The 19452-nt window shown below is 42.7% G+C and overlaps 1 protein-coding gene across 1 annotated transcript in view; it reads right to left on the reverse strand.

Moving 5' to 3' along the window:
- The window catches only part of NAALADL2 (N-acetylated alpha-linked acidic dipeptidase like 2), a 414058-nt gene that overhangs the window by 88130 nt on the left and 306476 nt on the right, over positions 1 to 19452 (reverse strand). The window contains exon 10 of the mRNA XM_044434625.1: positions 13742 to 13837. Coding sequence (XP_044290560.1) covers positions 13742 to 13837 — 96 coding nt within the window. The remainder of the gene's footprint in view (positions 1 to 13741; positions 13838 to 19452) is intronic.

Genomic DNA, 19452 nt, shown 5'->3' on the forward strand with positions numbered 1-19452 from the left:
ACCCTCACAGTGTAGCACTGCTTAGTCCTTGGCTGATGGATGGGACCAGAATGGACTTCTCTTTAGCTCTGTAGCTCCAAGGATTGAATGCTCTTATTGGCAGGGAAGAGTGAGGAACTCTCATCACACTGGCCCACTCTCTGGCCAGTGTGTGGTGCTATGATACTATATACTTCCATGGGAGCAGCGGGTTCAACTCCTCAGCAGCCCTGGATCTCACTCTCTTTAGTGCTCTTCCACTGTGATAACTGGAGCTCACAGGGACTTAACCATGGCTAATGTGCCCTGACATCCTTATTTTTATTTAAACAGGGAATCAATTCAAGCTTTTAAATAAAAACATATTCTCTTGTAAATACTTTTGACCTCTTCTGCTAAATGGCAGGGGAAATTTCAAGCTGTTTAGATACTAAATGGCATTGATACACATTTATGTGACATACTGAAAGGACTGTTTTAGCAGAAACTGAAGTGGAAGAGCTAATTAGCTAGATGAGATTTCAACAATGGATACAAACGAACAGGCCTTCAAATATTATATGTTTAAAAAAGCAGTATTGTTTGTTATAAAGCCAAGTATATTAGAATGGAACGCCTATATCCAACACTGCCCTTGGGGTCATTTTGTTTGTTTGGTTGGAGAATTAGGGAATTTTCATTAATTGCTATTTTTAAGTTTGCATTTAATGATGCAGCATATTCCCAGTAGAAACCAAAGACAAAAAGTTTTCTTCCTTTGTTCCAGAGTTTTAAATATAAATATTATTCTTTTCTCTTGCAGAAAGCCACACTCTCCCATACAGATTTTGGAAATGATCACCATGAAGTCAAACGAAATTGGATTCCTGTGAACTTGTCCTGTAGATAGTGCAGTAGATAGTCTTTGCACACTCTGTTTTTAACAGAAGAGGGATTTCTGCAAATGTACACTTGCACAAGTGCACATGTGCACTAATTCACATCTGTGAATTGATTTCTTGTACAGTAGTTCCCCTTCCCAATTTCATGATGGAACAAAAGATGCTTGATAATCCATGCAGTATGGTCTGGAAAGGAATTAACCAAATCTACAGATCCCTCTACTTCAGTGAGCAATTTTCAACAAATTCCAGGTTATACACAAAGAAAGTCAGTAAGTTAATCTCAGGTACAAAATCAACAATAAATCAGTGAGTGAGTGTGTGTGTGCATGCACACATGTGCAAGAGAAAGAATGAACATTACATAAAGTCCACATAATAACTCAAGGTCCATCTAATTCAGCTCACATGGTTGCCCAAACTGTTGCCCACAAGAATAGTTTGAGTGCATTAGCCCCTTTGCTGGCATTCCCAAGAAACTGGTGTAAGAGAAAGGAGAAGGAGCCTGAGGCATGAAAACAGTTTATCAGTCATGCTTTCAGAAGTAGATACCACAGATGATGGTGATTAATCCAGGCCTGGCTAAGAGTGGATGCTGGAAGGCCACTGGTTCAAAACTTATCTCAGCTTATCTCTTAGTTTGCAGACTGGAATCTTTCCTGTGAAGAACCTAGGGTGAGAGAGTGGTTCTATACCAGTGGTGATGAACCTTTTAGGGACCAAGTGCCCAACCCAAAACCCACTTATTTATCACAAAGTGCCAACTCTGCAATAAAACCTGAAAACTGAGGTTTTAGTTTCGAAAAAACAACTTTCAGCCAGTCCAAGCAAATATATTTATATAACCTTGGCAGTGCACTGACCAGCCATGCGACAGCTCGGACAAGTCACGGCTCATGAGTTGCGGCTTGTGCTGTCATGGCCTGGCACCGTTGCTCCTTTCTGAGCATGCGCATGGCCCCTATGCGCGCTGTTATCCGATGGTCAGCTGCTGGCATGATGCTGGGGCAACTTGGCTCACATGCTGACAGAGAGGGCTCTGTGTGCCCGCTGTGGCACACGTGCCATAGGTCCACCCCCACTGCCCTAACCCTACCCTGGTGCACACCCCTAACCTTAATATAGGGCGACATTTCCATTGAAAAGAGGGCGATTTTGAAAAGACTTCCTTGAATAGCTTTTTCCTGCACTGCTTATCATTTCTGCCACTTCTGAACACATTTCAACCATCAAAATCATGCCAGGGCACCTCATTTTTCTAACCCTAACCCTACCCTGGTGCACATCCCTAACCCTAATATAGGGTGAAAGTTATATTGAAAAGAGGGCGATTTTGAAAATCCTTCCTTGAGTAGTTTTTTCTGCACAGCTCAACATTTCTGCCCATTCTAAACACATTCCAACCATCAAAATCATGCCAGGACACCTCGTTTTTCTAACCCTAACCCAGAGATGGAGAATCATTTAGAGACTGAGTGCCCAAGCTGCAACCCAAAACCCACCTATTTATTGCAAAGCTTGGATGAGTCTTGGCTAATGAGTTGCAGCTCGTGATGTCATGTCCTGGCACCACTACTCCTTTCCAAGAATGCGCATGGCCCCTGGGTGTGCTGTTATCCAATGCCCAGCTGCTGGGACGATGCTGGGGTGACTTGGATTGTGTGCCAACAGAGAGGACTCTGCGTGCCCACTGTGGCACACGTGCCATGGGTTCACCACTACTGTCCTCTGCCCTAGAGCAGTGCCAGAGCATCACCAAATGATCAGCCTTCACAGGTAGACCACCCCTTCCTTCACTCCCACTGTCACCATTAAATATCACCTCTTTATTTAACATGCACCTTTCCCCACAAGGCTACAGGTTATTAGGAATCAGACAAGTCAGGTCAGGAAATCAGAGAGACTAAACTAGACTAGAGGAATCAGGAAAGTGAACGAAGAAACATGGCACCAGCTACAGCAGCATGGCACCAGGTACAGAAACAGCAGCAGCAGCAACACTTATTATTTAAAAATACTGTTACTACTTTCAGTCGGGATTTTTATATATTCTTACTACCTGTCAGGCATTGAATATCCCACTTCTTGTTCCTAAATGAACTTGAGCCAATTTCCCTATCAAGCTCCACTCACAAGCCTAGCAAAGCTAGACCATGTATAGGTGGATAGAAGGTTGGAATTGTAGTGGAACCATACCAATCTTTCTATTTTTGTATTTTATTGTATTTTATTTTATGTTGTGAGCCGCCCCGAGGCTTCGGCAAGGGGCGGCATAGAAATGTTTTAATAAATAAATAAATAGATGCATCATGCATATGTCCCAGCTATTTTGCCCAGGGGCAAAATACTGGCTGGGGGAACATGAGGGGATTTCTTTGTTTTGCTTTGTTTTGGAATGGAGGGAGGTTTTTCCAGCACCGATCTCCAACCATCTCTCCCTTACTAAGTTTTTGTTATGGAACTTGATCTAACAGGATCTTCTTACTGCATCAGCTGTATCTGAGAAGTTATGAAATGCTGAGAAATCGTGTCTTGCTTTTTGAATTTTTCCAATTTTCCAATTTGCAATTTCTCTGAATAGTAGACAAGTGGTAACAGACATGGTGACGCCTTCCATACAGTGGGAAGTGAAATACACAGGTACTGGAAGAATTGATTACTCCTCCCTCCCAGGGTAATGAAGAAATTCGCATAATGCAGACACAACAAATAAAGCTGGAGATGCACAGGAAGAAGGGACTGTAAATCTAAAAGCTGGCTCCATTTGCTTACAGTGAAGAACCAGCTGCCTTCAACTAGGGACGACCATGCAAGAATGTTAATTTGGCTCATTGCCTAGGAGTGCTAATGAGTGTGCAGTTTTACATATGGCTGCATTTCTTTGTGATCTTTTGAACCACTCTCAACAAAGCTCACCATTCTCCCTAGCACTTGGAATCATTAACCTGAGATAGAATTCAGATGTCAACAGATAATGACAGATATTTAAGCATTGACACTCATAACCTTTCAAGCTTTGCACCTGCATCTCCAGCTTCTACATGCAGCACATTGCAAATCCCCCAGGTTGATAGCTCCATTTTTGTCTGGAGCCGTATTTTGAATGGGACAAGTGGAGAAGGCACAGCAATGTTGACTGACCATACTGAGTCTTTCCGTGTACAAGCCAAAAGTACTAGCAAAAGCACCTCAGCCATTCGGTACAAGACGTAGACAAAGGGGTTCTTTAATACCCCCAATCCCCAAATGCACAGCAAAGAGTGTGAGAACTTGTAAGTTCCCCATGCAATTAATGCCACAGACACAAAGCTGCCTTGCCCTGTTGGAAAGACCATTGCCTGGTGTTTTGCCTGGGAAGTGGGGTGGAGGCTGATGGTGGAATAGGTCATGTGCCAGAGGGTGTAATGCTAATGCACGAAGATAATGGAGCAGAAGCAACAAGACTCTGCCCCAAATTCAGCTCCTGCTCTTTCCTACTCCAATCCACTTTCCCCATAAACAGCACAGGATCAGCTAGTCACTCCCTTAGGAGGACTGAATAGGAGTTTTTATATGGTCACTGTATGCTGTGTGGACTGGCTTCCCCACCCCACATGCTCTGCACTGGGCTGAAGTTGGTTTAGCCTTGGAGCCAGTCAAATAGGTTGATGGGAAATTGGGAAAGATGTGCAAGAATTTTAGGTAAACAAATCTTGGTGGACATCCTCAAGCCTGCAGAAGAGAAGACTGAGGAGGGACATGCTATCCCTCTATAAGTACCTCAAAGGCTGTCACAAAGAGGAAGGTCAAGATCTCTTCTTGCTGATGCCAGAGTGTAGGACATGAAATAATCAATTCAAGTTGCAACAACCCAGATTCAGGCTGGACATCAGGAAAAGCTTCCTCACTGTCAGAGCAACATGACAGTGGAACCAGCTGCCAGGAGAGGTGGTGGGCTTTCCCACACTAGAGACATTCAAGAAGAAACTGTGCAGCCATCTGAGTGGGATGGTATAATGTGGTGTCCTGCAACAGAAGGGGGTTGGACTCAATGGCCTTCATGGCCCCTTCCAACTCTACTATTCTATGTGTCGTGTGTGCCGACTCAGAGGAGTCTTTGGCGCACGTTGGGGAGAAGGAGGCTTCCCATGGGAACCAGGATTTGGTCCAGGAAGATGTGTACCTGGTGCCAATTATACAAATGCCCCTTTCCCCACTCCCTGATGAAGTGTTTCAAAGAGAAGAAGACGCAGGGGAGAGCAGGATTCAAGCAGGAAACTGATAGTGAAATGGGGTCGCAGGGTGGTCAGGTGGTTGCCGGGGGAACGGCTGGGCCACTTGAAGACAGGAACCATGGGAATGCTACGGCTGGCGTTGTCTCAGGACAGAGGGGGCTTGAAGATGCGCTCTCTCACAGATGCACATGCAGGCTAGGGCAACTGGAGTGGAGGGAATGAGAAAGGAGGAGGGAGAGAAGTTTGCCTGATCCGCCCAAGGAGGGACAGCCCAGGCAGGTCAAAAGCATTTCGTAACCTGAGCCCTCTCAGAAAGAGAGGACAACTGCGCCATTATCATCATCATTAAAAGCATCTCTGTCATTTTTTGCCAATGTATCTGCTTCGTTTCGCAGAATAAAGGATTTTAGCTTCAACTGTTTGATTTGTTGGCTTTGTTGAGAAGGAACGCCTCAGCCTCACGGCACTATGATGCTATGATTCTATGTTATGCAGAGCAGTGTAAGCCAGGATGCAGTCTGGCCTGGGATCAGCTCACTTGGAACAAGGAGGTACCAGGTGGAGGAGACATAGGCAGAGTCCCTGTACCCTGGTCAAGGACCTAGGTGAAGGGGGCGGGTCTCAGCTCACCTCTTAATTTGACATGTCTGGTTCACTGAGAGATCTAGCGGCCTGCAGGAGAAATTAAGACATATTCCCACATTTGGCACATGTAGATGCTGGGATGGGTGAATTACTCATACTAATGCATGAGAAATTTCTTTCAGCTCACCTTTGAATAGACTGCACCTACTCCACATCCCCTGGAACAGAACATGAACTTGATTGGAATCTGATATCAAACTCCATACATTTCTCAGAGTGTAATGTAATGCCCCATTTTTGGAAAAAAGGTGTTAAAATGTATATGTTTGACAAATAAACATGAAGATATGTGTACATTTGAAAAATAAGCAGAATCAAGCTGCAATAAATGAGCAAAAATAATTATGTTAAAATGCACACAGCTGATGCATAAATTTGGAAATACTGGCATTAAGTTTTCAGTCTTATATGGACATAAGTTGGAACAATTTCAACTGTGCTGCATAAAACCTTAGTGCTGTCTTCATTGTTATTATAGTTTATCAAAAATGAGCATAGCATAAAAAGAACTGTTGACAGAACACACACGGGTTGCAGTCTCGTCCACTGCTGGCTTCCCTAAACAACACTCTTGCTCAGTGGGGGAAAAATGGCCTGATGTTGCATCAGGCCAAAGGGTTATTTAATCTAGCCTCCTATTCCTAGCATCCATATATTTAATCTAGATGCTTCTGGGAATCCCACTAACAGGGCAATCATCACTGCCCCATATTATTCCTCAGCATCTGGTATTCAGGGATATTCCTGGATGTAGCATATGGAAACCATAGACTCATAGAATCTTAGAATAGTAGAGTTGGAAGGAGCCAGAAGGCTACTGGGTCCAACCTCCAGCTGTTGCAGCACACCAAGTCACACCATCCCACTCAGGTGATTGTCCAGACACTTTTTTAATGTCTCCAGCAAGGGAGAGCCCAAAAGTTTCTTAGGTGATAGGTTCCATTGCCGTACTGCTCTGACAGCTAGGGAATTCTTCCTGCTGTCTAGTCTAAATCTGGTTTCTTTTACCTTAAGTCAGTTATTCTGTGTCATGATTAGTAACTATTGATGGACCAGTCCTCCATTAATTTGCCTAATCTCCTTTTAAAGGCATCCATGTGCATAGAGTCAAAGGAGAACAAATGAGCAATCATGAAGAAAAGCACCTAAGAGTAGGGTGTTCCATCTAGAGCAGGGGTCTCAAACTCAACTTACCTGGGGGCCGCTGGAAGTAGAGTCTGGGTGAGGCTGGGCTGCATCAAGTATTCCACCACCGCGGTGGTGGTGGGCCGCTCATCCTGCGGCCGGCCCGGGCGCTGCCGGCGCTTTGAAGGCCACAGGGCCGCTCCCCCGTGCCCCACCCGTCCTGGCAATTGGCCCACGGGCCACGAGGTTGAGACCCCTGATCTAGAATATGTATCAAAAATCTCTGCTCATAATATAGCAGTAATGAGACCGACGCGTGAAAGAACTTGAAGCCTATTTTATTCTTGGAGAGAAATTATGTTGGAGAGTTCTGAAATGGTAGAACGGACAGCATCACTTAGGACTATCTTGTGGGGAAGTATAGCTGTTAATGTTGCCTTAAGACAGCACAACGTAAGCAGTGTTGGATGCTTTCCTGATGAGCTAAGCAGTCTGATCACTGATGCTCTGGTGGGCTAAGTCTTTCTAACTTTCTTCAAGGACGGCATTCCCTCACTGCAGTCAGAAGCAGTGGCTGCAGCTCCAGGGCAGCACTTTCCCACACAAGAGCTCATCTCTAAATACGTGCAGGGTCTGAATGCCAGGAGGGTGCATGGAGACAAGTGCACTAGCCACGCCTCCTCTGTCGTGCTTGTTGTCACTGTCCACATGGAGAGAGACTCCATCTTTGGATGTTCATGCTTTCTTCAGAGCAAAGCACTGGATATTCAAGGTGCTGAACTGCATGGTGAATCCCCACAGGCAGAAGAGGATGCCACCAATAGTCATCTGCTGCACATGGATGGTACTGCAGAGGGGATGGAGGGGTTGTTGCTGGGAGCTCGTCCTCAGTCCCCTCCACATATGTATGTTTTGAATGCCTGAAGGGCATTGAGTAAATTTACTGCATAGAGTCAAATTAGAAGCGTCACTACAGGATGACTTTGGCTAAATGCAGTAAGTAGAAATAGTGAGCAGCTCAGTTAAGACAGAAGTTCAATTTTGACAGAAGGGGGAAATTAACACAGGGATATGCTGAAAAGGATAATATATTTTATTGACAAGGAATTAAAAGATGCTTGCTCCTGGGGAGGAAAGCTATGGCAAATCTAGACAGCATACTAAAAAGCAGAGACATCACCCTGCCAACAAAAGTGCGTAAAGTCAAGGCTATGGTTTTCCCAGTTGCAATGTATGGCTGTGAAAGTTGGACCATATGGAAGGCTGGGGGCCAAAGAATTGAGCCCTTTGAATTGTGGTGCTGGAGGAGACTCCTGAGGGTCCCTTGGATGGTGGAGGACAAGAGAGCCTGGAGACATGTTGTCCATGGGATTGTGATGTGTCAGGCATGACTTTGTGACTAAACAAAAACAAATCCAGCCTCATTTAGGTGTTGAACTGGACACATTCTGGCTTAGAGTGGCCAGAGCTGTGCACATTGGCCCCACCTCCCATTTCTTTGGGCATACTGAGCATACTTGCATTCAGTTCAGAGCACCCTACATTGAATTGACAGGGTCTCGAAGGGTGCTTTCTTTGTAGCCAAGGGTTCCTGTTCAGGCATTGCAGATTCAGCACTGCGAAGACTGAACTGAGGGAGGCAGGGCCAGTGAACAGGGAGACCTTGAGGGTGAGGCTGCTATGCATGCCTTGGCCACCCACCCACTGAAACCCTTCTGCATTCATGTCAAAGCCTGAACCCAAGTATTCTTCCTCTCTCCCTCTCATTCCCTAACCGTCCACAAGGCCACAGGTGACTGGCTGGCTGTCCTCCAGTCGTACTGATTTCAACAGACCCTATTCTGTACCCACATGAACTATACCAGATGCTTTGTGAGTGCAATGAAAACCTTTTTGCTGTAATTAGTCTGGATTATTTTTAATCCTAAGGAACCTTTCTGTGGCCTAAGGGGCCATGCAGTGAACAGACTTACAGTTGAGCGAGCATTGGCGTACCTCTTGAATGATATACCAAATCATTTGCAACATACAGAAACACTGAAAGCTCTAGTGGGGGAAATGACGCAGACAATTCCCAAGCAGGTTAAGGAGGACTGAGCATGCCCAGTGGGCACCAAATGATATCTGATTTGTGGGGCTGCTCTGCAGGGAGGGATCCAGGCTGGGGGATTCTGGAGGAGCACATGCATTTCTGACTGCAGCTAACCTGCACTGACATATTGCTGCGGGTTCCACCCATACAAAATGAATTCCAGAGGCTAAAACCTGGAGCTGGAGGCCTCAAAACAGCAAGGGTCTCATGATAAAATATAGTAGTTTGTAAACACTGGGCATATATTTGGTTCGAGTCCCACTTGCCCACTCTGCCAAAAGCTGTGCTTGCTGGAACAGCATCCAACGTTCCCTGCATGCATTCGGCAGATGGACTCCAGAACAGAGATATTTGTGCACTTGGATTGCTGAAGGCCAACCCAGGCTATTTTCTCTGGTCCTCCGCCAGTCTACAACCAGGGAATAATATACCATAATTATATACTTAGCCGTGATGTTTCTAATCCCAGTATCCTGTCATTTATACATGGTGTCCATCAGCCTATGATGCAAATTATTCATTTTTGCTTTGCATCATGGCATCACCTCTGCCTTTTCCTAGCAGCCAGAAATGCATTGCCCAAGACAGCTAGAAATCTTCAAAGTTTGAGTCCTCTCCCTGGCCCCTGAAGGCTTGGCTCTGAATGCATCGATTCTTTCACTGCTCATGTGTGAGAAAATATATTTTAAATTACAGCCATGACTCTTCAAGCAACCAGCTTGGGCTCAATTTGAACAAACTTATGTCCCTCGAAAGATTAACAGTAATTGGTATTATAGGACACATTCCTTAAAGCCAGTATAAGCTTTATCATCTCAAAATGGAGAGAAAATGTTGAGTTTACAGCAATAAGGGCACATTTGTGCTGGGTACTGATTATCATAAAAGCAATATTTACTTTGCTAAATTGGGATTTATTTATTCAGGCCCAGCTGTGAAGATGCCAGACAATCAAAAATATGCACCAAAAGAAAGTGAGGGCTAAAGTAGCATTATGAAACACTGGCTGGCCCATAAATTAGACACGAGCTGAGAATGAAATATTTAACTCCTTCAACTTATTGTTGAGCAGATGTAGTCAGCTTTATTCCTAACACTTACTTTGGATTCATCAATTCTCACAATAGAAAAGAAGAAATATGTTAGCTATATTTCATTTCCCCTCCCCACCACACAGATGGCAGATGGATCCTGACCTGCTAAACGGCACCAGTGCAACCAAAACGCATGAACTCTTTTTTATGGCATCTCCACCAGACTTGCTGAATGCACGCAATGGCCGTTCCTCTAGGTCCTTGCTTGGCACTGCAGATTGCTGCTGCCTCCACCACTTGCCTCCTTCCCCAGCTGCATTTACCTATCGACAACAGCGGTGCTTTTGGATGGGAGGACTCCAATCCACGTGTGACCACCACATGCTCCCAAAATGCAGTGTGCAATGCTGATGGCACGCGTTGCGTTCCAGAAAATCCAAGGCGGTGGCTGACCACTGGGGAACACAGAAGCAGCTCATTGTCCTCTTATCCGAAAGCCTGACAGAGGAAGCTCCAAGCAGGGATGTGCTTTGGGAAGAGTCCCTTGTTTTGGCATTCCAGACTCCAGTCTGCTTTGCAGGGTCAACTTCTGAGTTCTTGGTGAGCGTGCACAGGGCTTGTGGGGCACTCACCATAAATCAAGGGCCATGCACTGTGCAAGCAGCTAGCACACCCCTCTGCTGCACACCTGTTCCCTGCACAGCATTTCCACCACTGGTGCAGCGAGTGAAGAGGGAGGTTGGCTGCTGGGAATGGTGACTGAGAAAGTTCTTAGTTGTGCAGCTGGTGGTCTGTGAACTCTTGAGGACTTCTTATGGACTTGGCTCTCTTTCTTAGAGAGGGATCAGCACCAGAGAAAGTCTCGCAAGTAGGTGGGAACTGGGTTCTAGAAAGTCTCAGCATATGCCTAAATTCAATCTCTGGGAATATGGGCAAAGGGAAGTTTTGAAGACTGTGCAATTTCACAGGGATGGGGGAAGAAACATAGTATTTGTTACAGGGGGTGTTTGGCGGCAGCAGTAGCAGACACAGGACCCCAACAGAACTGGAACTGCTGGTCAAATTCCTTGATGGCAGTGTGAGCATATGTTGTGGTTGGTTTTCTGAGCCCCAGGCCAGAAGGTCCCTCTGCTTTCTGATGTCTGATGCCAACCTTGCCAACACAGTTCAAAGGGTGTAAATCAGAAGGTATCTGCTCAGTGCAAAGAATGGGTGGGGGGCTAGAAACACTTGCTCCCCACACACTTTCACTGGAGCAGAAACAGAAGGCCCAAAGCATTCTTCTGTGATACCATTGGCCTTGCTAGGCATTCTGGATCTGTCATGGGAAGCACAAATCCACTGATCTATGGACTTGATTATTATTGCAGCCTGCTTCGAAAACCCTTATGGATGAAACAGAGCAAGGGAATAGTGGAAAGCAGATGGATATCATTACAAGCAAGAATGAGAAATAGATCAGTTTGGGTAACTTGTACTTTTAGTCCTTCACCTGGGAAAAGCCTGCTGTTTGTGCACTGGGTGTTCCACCGATAGGTTCCAATCTGTACAGCTGAACAGCCTATTTCCCATCCGGTACTTATGTGGATTGTAGCCTCAGTGCAAGGCATGATATACTGCCTGACATTACTGTAATGGAGATAACTGACTACTATGGACACTAGATCAAATCATAAAAGTTGCCAGGGTTTATATTCTGGGCCGTTATCTCACAACTCCCTGCCAAGCCAGTCCTTCTAAGAATTAGACAGTTTCTATGAGTGGGTAAACCTAGAATATACCTTTGCAATGGTGACAATCACTTCAACAGAAGTAGGGACTATGCAGGAAGGTTTGGACTAAGTTCCAGATGGTTCTAGCTGTGGGAGAAGCCACTGACACAAACAATTCCATCAGTGGGAAGGCTTGACTAGATGCATCTTTGCATCTCACAGGGTATATTAAAGAAATCCTGAGAATGATACAATATCTCTAGCCAATTTTGCTTATTTTATCTTTCTTCAATTTCTTAAATTACCAAGGTAGTTAAGGAGTGGGAATTGATCAAAGAAAAAAAAATATTGATGTAATATAATGTTTTTAATTTGCACAGTTAATGGTTTTAATATATTTCCAGTTATCTATTAGGGAACAGAAGAACAAAATATTTCTATAGAACTTCATCTGTATGATCCAGATTCTAAAAATATTGTTTGTATACCATATAGACATTGATCTTCAGTATGGTCCCCTTGAGGAAGAGAGAACTCAATAAACTTTTATTTACTTTAAATGAAGTGTGGGGGAAAACAAGGTAATTCAATTTCACCTGTAATGGAAATGTCTGAGATGGTCATGAAAGGGAATTGCAGCTACACAAAATAGTTTATAATTTAACTGATGGGTTCCATGATTAAGTATGAATATTAACACATCCATTATATAAACTCATAGAATGAATGGTGTTAGAGTTATTATCCATTATGTGAAGGAAGTGGGATTTCTGCCTGCATTGATTCTTCTATAATATAGAAAGAAACTCGGTATACAGTATCTGTTTTTGGAGATGCACTCTGGATCACAAATCTTCAAAAGTGGGCCAATTTTGTCTCATTCTTCTGCAATGAATGCCCACTTTGATTCAGGCATCTATCAAATCTGTCTGGAGGAGTCAAACTCAATCCATAAACTTTACTCCATTTCCTTGCAGTGGTATTGATCCAATATAGTGATACCGTTTTAAATGGTGGCAATTGGTGCGAACTGGATTTTTGTTGGTAGGATAATTTGCATAAATAAGGTCACATTCACTTCCACCCATGGTTTTTCACAGCACACGTAGGTGAAGATTCATCTGTCCTGTGTGTGTAGCTTAAACTGTCACCAAAAGAACACAACAAGATCCCAGCTAAATAATGCCCCTTGTCAGCAATGTGTTGATAGTCAATGGTAAAAAGAGAACAAATGCACCTCCAAATGCACTGAGGAGTAGGTTATCTCTATTTCTTTCTCCTTCTCTTTCTCCCCTGGCCATCGTACACATGTAAAGTTTAAATAATTTTTAAAAAGTCTTGTGGCCACCTCATCCATCTCAAAGCATAGCTGGAAACTTCCTAGTTGTGTTTTCAGGTCCAGAATATTCATCATATGATTCTACATTGCATGAAAAAGCCATGAGCCATGTATACAGAAATATAGCTGGGACACTGATGAGAAACTAGCTTCTTGGAAGAACCATAAGGCTTAAAAAAGCAGTAGCAGCAACAACTACAAGAACAACAAACTCCTTGGGCAAGATAAGCCTAGTCAACCCACATGACAATTTTTCCAACATTACTTCTTGCAACACAAACCACCAAAAATGGTGATTTTCCAGGGGTAAAATGGTCCTATGGAAATGGTGGTACAGTGTAGATTGTTGTCATGGCTTAAAAATGAACCACATTATATGTTCATAGTGTATAATACCTGGAACCATGCAGGAAGAAAGATCTGAATTTTGGTTTCACACCATGTGATTGATGTAATGTGTAGCTTGGCTCCTGGAAATGCAGCCTTTAGACAATACTATTCCTGTTCTCCCAAGAGTAAGCCACAACTGACTTTGGCTTCAATGGAACTGCAATCTGAGTAGACATGTATTACATTATGTTGTCATTGTAATTAAATAGCTGTTTGGGCTGGCATATACAAATATTTTAAATACCTTTGAAGCAACAACGGATTCATTCATAATTAGTTAACATGAAAAAGTACCTGTGTTGCTGAGTGAGACATCTTAATTTGCTTTACCTTTGCAATGGATTCATGCAGGCTAAAGGAAGAATCCAGCTCCTCAGATATGGTAGAATGCGCAGGAAAAAGGGCTTCAGAGAGAAAGCTTGTAGTCTGCGTGACAAAAAAAGAGAGCCCTTTAAGACTTCTCATTGATTTCCCTCTTCAAATGCTTTATTGGATTTTGTCTAAAGGTTCAAAGGATCTCAAATTGTTTTAAAGTTTGTGCTGATGATTAGACTTTATTTTAGTGATCTAATTTACTCATTCTGACACTTGGGAACAGAAACAAAGAGCTACAGTTCTATTTATTTCTTAAAACTCTTTTTCAGTAATGACGGCTGTCTTAGTAAATATACTTCTTCATTGAGTATATTACATTGCCTGGGGGTGGGGAGAAAAATCCATATTGATTTCATTTTAATTTAGCTAACAACTTCAAGACTTGAAATGACTCATTCACTTGCCAGAAATTATAGAGGTATGACAGTCAGAGCTACAAAATACACAATGGTATTCATCGGGACACAAGAAGATTTACTTATACCCTTTAAAGTAGATGGTTGTTTTGTTTTTGTTTTTTAGAAGTGTATCGATGCTTAGCTCCAAGATTAGTGCTAATAAACTGAGATTATTGACTATCTGTTGTTCAGTCTGGAAGATCTTCAGTGACCATATTCCATAATGTAGGGGTGGGTAAACAAATGATTTATCATAAGATTCTATGAGCATCAGTGTAATTCTTGTTTTACATCTGAGTTCTGGGAATGGTTGCAATCACTTTTCACTTTGTCTGAATGGGAAAATTGCACACAAATTGCACAACTTTGCCTTACAGAATAAAGCATGAAATTGCACATTTTAAAGGCACAATTTCAAATGCCTTTTCTCTGAAATTTACATGATTTTGAAATGCAAGCATATGTTTGAGAATTCTTCTCCCACAATAAAAAGCAAAGTCAGAGTCCATCTTTTCCTGTTTGCATTCACATTCAAGAATGCAAATAGGGCATATTGAATGTTTTGTAAATGCAAATAAATTCTCATAGATTCTTAGATATAATTCTTAGATATAACCAAGAACTGATTCGCACAATATTGTGCCTATGCATGCCAGGAAGTCAGTGCGCAGCCACAAGAACACAGCCGATTTCCAAAGCAGGAAATCATGAATGCAGTTGGCACCAGCAGGGGCAACTGCAGGGGACATAAGACAACCTGCAAGATGCTTACAATCCTATCTTGTCCACATTCATCCCTTGCTACCGATGGGTTGTAGCCAGACTAAGCTAGTAGTGTTGAAATCCATCTGGCTGAACTCTCATCTTCCTGCTTTTGTTGCCATGCGTTTTGATTGTAAACTTGTGAAGAGGAGTGTGAGAACAAAAACAAACAAGCACCTGATGAGGCTCTTCAAAGTGCCAGGTCAAATGATGGTACAGGAACAATTATAAAGCACAAGAGAGAAGTGATTGTCAACCATGCTCACATAAAAGTGCAATACTAGAAGTGGAAGAAAGGAAAAGAAACAAAGGATTATATTGTAGGTAATAAAGCTGCTATTACATCGTCAGCAAAGAGACTTAGTGGATATAATACAGCACAGTGAATCAGTATCTGCTCCACAGTGGAGAAAGTATTCAAGGAAGTAAGAACAGTCATTTCTGTAGTGAAACTTCCAAAGCTATAATTCTTCTAAGGAGAAGGGACTGCATCCATCTTCTTATATGTTTTAAATTTATACGTATAAAAATCAGATGTGATTGCAACAAACATGGGTCCTATTCAGTACACTTGCCATGAAAAAGAGATTTGCCAAACTCCCTGCTCATAATGTTGTTGTTGTTGTTATGTGCCATCAAGTCATCTCCAACTTTTGGCAGCCCTGAATGAAAGCCCTCCAAAAGGTCTCATCCATGCTGTCTCTGCTTCACTGTTCTAAATTCAAGTCTGTGGCTTCTTTTGTGAAGTCAATTCATCTCTTATTTAGTCTTCCTTTTTCTTCTTCTGCCTTCAACTTTCCCTAGCAGGATTAACTTCTCCAGGGAATCTTGCCTTATCATGATCTGTCCAAAGCAGACAGCCACATTTTTGTGATTTTTCTTGCAGGGAATGCTCTGGCTCTGGCTTGATCTCATCTAGGAGCCACTTGTTTGTATTTCTGCAGGTCCAGGATATTCAATAAGGGCTTTTATTCAGAGGGCTTTTATTCAGAGGGTTGCCATAAGTTGGAGGTGACTTGATGGCATGTAACAACAACAGCATTGGCCATCTGCTGAATTCTGTGTGCAGAGTTGTCTGAGTGATTGCTTAAAGTATGTGTTTGCGATGGACAGAGCGTTGGCTACACAGGATTCTATGAGCCCTTCTCCTGCTCCATTTCTTACCCCAGGCCAAATTCTTATACAACAATATCAACATGTGTTATTAATATACATGTCAAGCTGGATGCCTGGCTCAGATTATCTGTATCAACAGTGCAGCTGTGGAGCTGGCCAGGAGGTTGCCTGGCAACATTTCTGAAGAAGCAAGGGAGCTTTCCAGCCGTGAAGCAGAAATTAGCTCAGGATAGCAGAAGTTGGGCAAAAGGAAGGGCTGCACTAGCAATATACAGGCAACAAGAAAGAAGCTATAGTTGTCCTCACTGCTTCCATAACCAGAATGCAATTCTGCATTATTCTTCTACAATACAGCTTCAGAAGAGATGGTGCCCTAATCCTAGGACAGGCGTGGTAGCCTCTGGTCAGGTCTTCAATTCAGGTTTCTTGCTTTCTCTTATCACACGATCTCAAAGAAATGCAGGTATAAAACACATCTAGTTGGAGTGAATTGGACTAGATACTTAGGTGAAGCGTCTTCCATGGTATAAACCTCAGGTTGTCTATCAGAATAGACCAGCAGTGCAGAATCTCAGGCTTAAGGGTCAATGCAGCCCTCCTATCTGACCCTCCAGGGATCTCTAGGTGCCCACATACAATGCAAATGATTGCTTTTGTTGTCATTATTGTTGCTATTTCCTGAAATATTTAGCTTTTAGATAGTAGTCAGTACATAAATGGGATGTCTGCATTCTTAAAGAAATTCTGATATAGTGACACTATTTTGCCATAGGCAATACATATATGTGAATGCGAAAGACATTTCCAAGGTTTCTCCAGGCCTGACATCTGTTGATATTCAAACATCAACAGTCTGATATAAAATTCCTTATATTCATATTTACTGAAGTCCTGAGTTTTGGAATGGTTAATGTCCATACCATGATAAAACCATTCCTTACTTGCTAGAGACTTCTTAACTTTCAGAGACTACATGTTGCTGGTTCTAGAATGGATTCTAGAATGTTTATGTACCATTTTCCTAGTTCATTGCTTCTATACCTTCACAAAGGAATGTTTTGTTATCTTTCTGCTTGCAAAACACATCCTGTTTTCTGTAAGGATGGTACCGTTTCTCTTCTGTGCTTATTAAACCTTCCCATAGGTTATTTTCTACCATTTTCACACAACATTCAAATTTATCCAAGTGCTTTCTGACATAGCATGGTGGAGACAGTTGAAGACCACTGGAACGACCTGAATAGAAAAGAACCCCCTCCCCCAACACCCACATGCTCCTGGTTCAAAAGATGGCATCCCTGTGATCAACAGCTGTTCTTCTCCCTTCTGTCACATCACAGCTGAAGTATTACATTGAAGGCCTGCATGATTGATGGGGATTCATTAAGCAATGAATCATTACTGCATGCAGAGCCACCTACTTTGTCTTGTTGATAAGGGGCAATTTTAATACAAGCAGGGCAAATGCATGGATGACAAGCTGGGCAAAGATTAATAATTGGATACGGAGAATTTCCTAGTAAATGGAAGCCAGGCCTTGCCTCAAACACTCCTTTAAATCTCTCTGCAAAATATCTTGCTTGAGCAAACCCAGTTTATGATCCTGAACAGGTCTATTTGACCAACGTTGCCTGTTGTTAATTCATTCTGTGCTTATCTCTGTCTTGCTTAGCTCTGAATCTATTCTGGAACTCTGCAAGCATTCCTTGGTTTGACTGCCTTTTAATGGTAGAGTTAGCACTGCCATTGGGTGGCTCCAAACTATCCAGCAGGTACAGCTACAGTTTCATTACATTATGGCTTTTTTATACTGTTGGTATTATTGAGTTTACACTTTAACATATTAGCATATTTCAAGCATTATACAGTGAATTAGGGGAAAAGGCATACTTTAGCAAGACTGTCTCTACAGGTGCACCAAGTATAAATAAATAATACGTGAGCACAGTTGGATACTTGCAAAGAGCAGAGGAAAGAAGAAATATGACTTCACAATGAAATGCATTACCATACACAATTAATGGCAGAATTTCAACTGTGGCTCCTGAACCCATTCTGCCGCTTCCCTGTGGATTGAAACACCAACCAGAAGAGATGGCATCACACTCATGAACGGATCTCTAATGTTGTGCATACACTATACTTAGTGTATACTTATATCCTTCACTTTACTATGAAGTCTCTAATGGGAAGGGGAAATCTAACAGTTTTTAAAGATTCAGCCCTCTGGATTCTAGTTTGCTGGTACTGACTTGTTGTGGTGTATGTTGAAGCAGCCCAGGGACTTCAGTCTCTAAGGAACACTGTGATTTGTACACTGTTAACTGCTAATGCATTTTCTGCAAACAAGCGGCCAAAAATCATGTTGCTGTTGCATAATTTGTGAATAGTCAGATATTTGTCCAAAACAGCCAATTTTGCACAAATGGTGCAAAATCCACATGGTTTCTGGGTGCTTATTTGCACCGATTTCATTAGAAGCTGCACAATTAGGTACAAATTGTTCCATCTTAAAGAAGGTAGTCTGTAAAACTAGCAAACAAACCAAACTTCATCCCATTTCCAATCATTGCATCAGAAGGAGGCAGGAATTGAATCAAGTTCAAATGCACTGGATTTTTCTATTTCAATACATTCCCTTTGGGTGGACTTGAATTGTTACAGGTTCTTTGGGTGGACTTGAATTGTTGCAGGCTACTTTGAAAGATAATCTTTGCTGACGGTGCTAAGCAACAACCACCAGAAGCCTGGTAAGTTTTGCTATTAAATCGTTTCTTAAAGTTGACTTGCTCACTGATACTGGCATATTGTCAATTCAAAGACACCTGCCAGGACTCCCACCTCACAGACACCTTCAGACACCTGCATAGACTTCCAAGAACAAACCCTAACGGGGTGAACAAAATGTTGACCAAGATCTACTGGTACCTCTCTAGGTAAGATCAGCAAGGGGTTTTGACCCCACCCGCACCCCAACTAGAAATACAGTGTCTGCATTGTCTTTCAAGTCCTTTGCTGAGGAAACATCAGCATGAAACACCCTAGCAAGGAGGACCCTCTCTGTATTTTGAAGTGGCACGAAACTTCAGAGAAGACATCACAGCACTTAGGAAGGGCAGCTTTCTCCAACACAGGACAAAACTGAGAGAGAGAGAGATTGAGAGATGGGGGGCGGTGCTGAATGAGTCTTTCCCTTGGTTTATTTAGTCAGTTCAACAAAAGCAATACTATTTTTTTGTCAAAAGTATAATGACCAAAACTGTTGTGGTAAGCAGACACTTCTTGCTTTTATACCAAGTGAGCTATGTACTTGAAAAATAAATCCATCCTTCCCCGCATTAGATTTCCATTCAAGGACTAGATAGTTTCAAAATGTTGTCATCAGACATG

Source organism: Varanus komodoensis, unplaced genomic scaffold (assembly GCF_004798865.1).
Source record: "Varanus komodoensis strain SLA01 unplaced genomic scaffold, ASM479886v1 scaffold28, whole genome shotgun sequence".
NCBI classification, from domain to species: domain Eukaryota; kingdom Metazoa; phylum Chordata; class Lepidosauria; order Squamata; family Varanidae; genus Varanus; species Varanus komodoensis.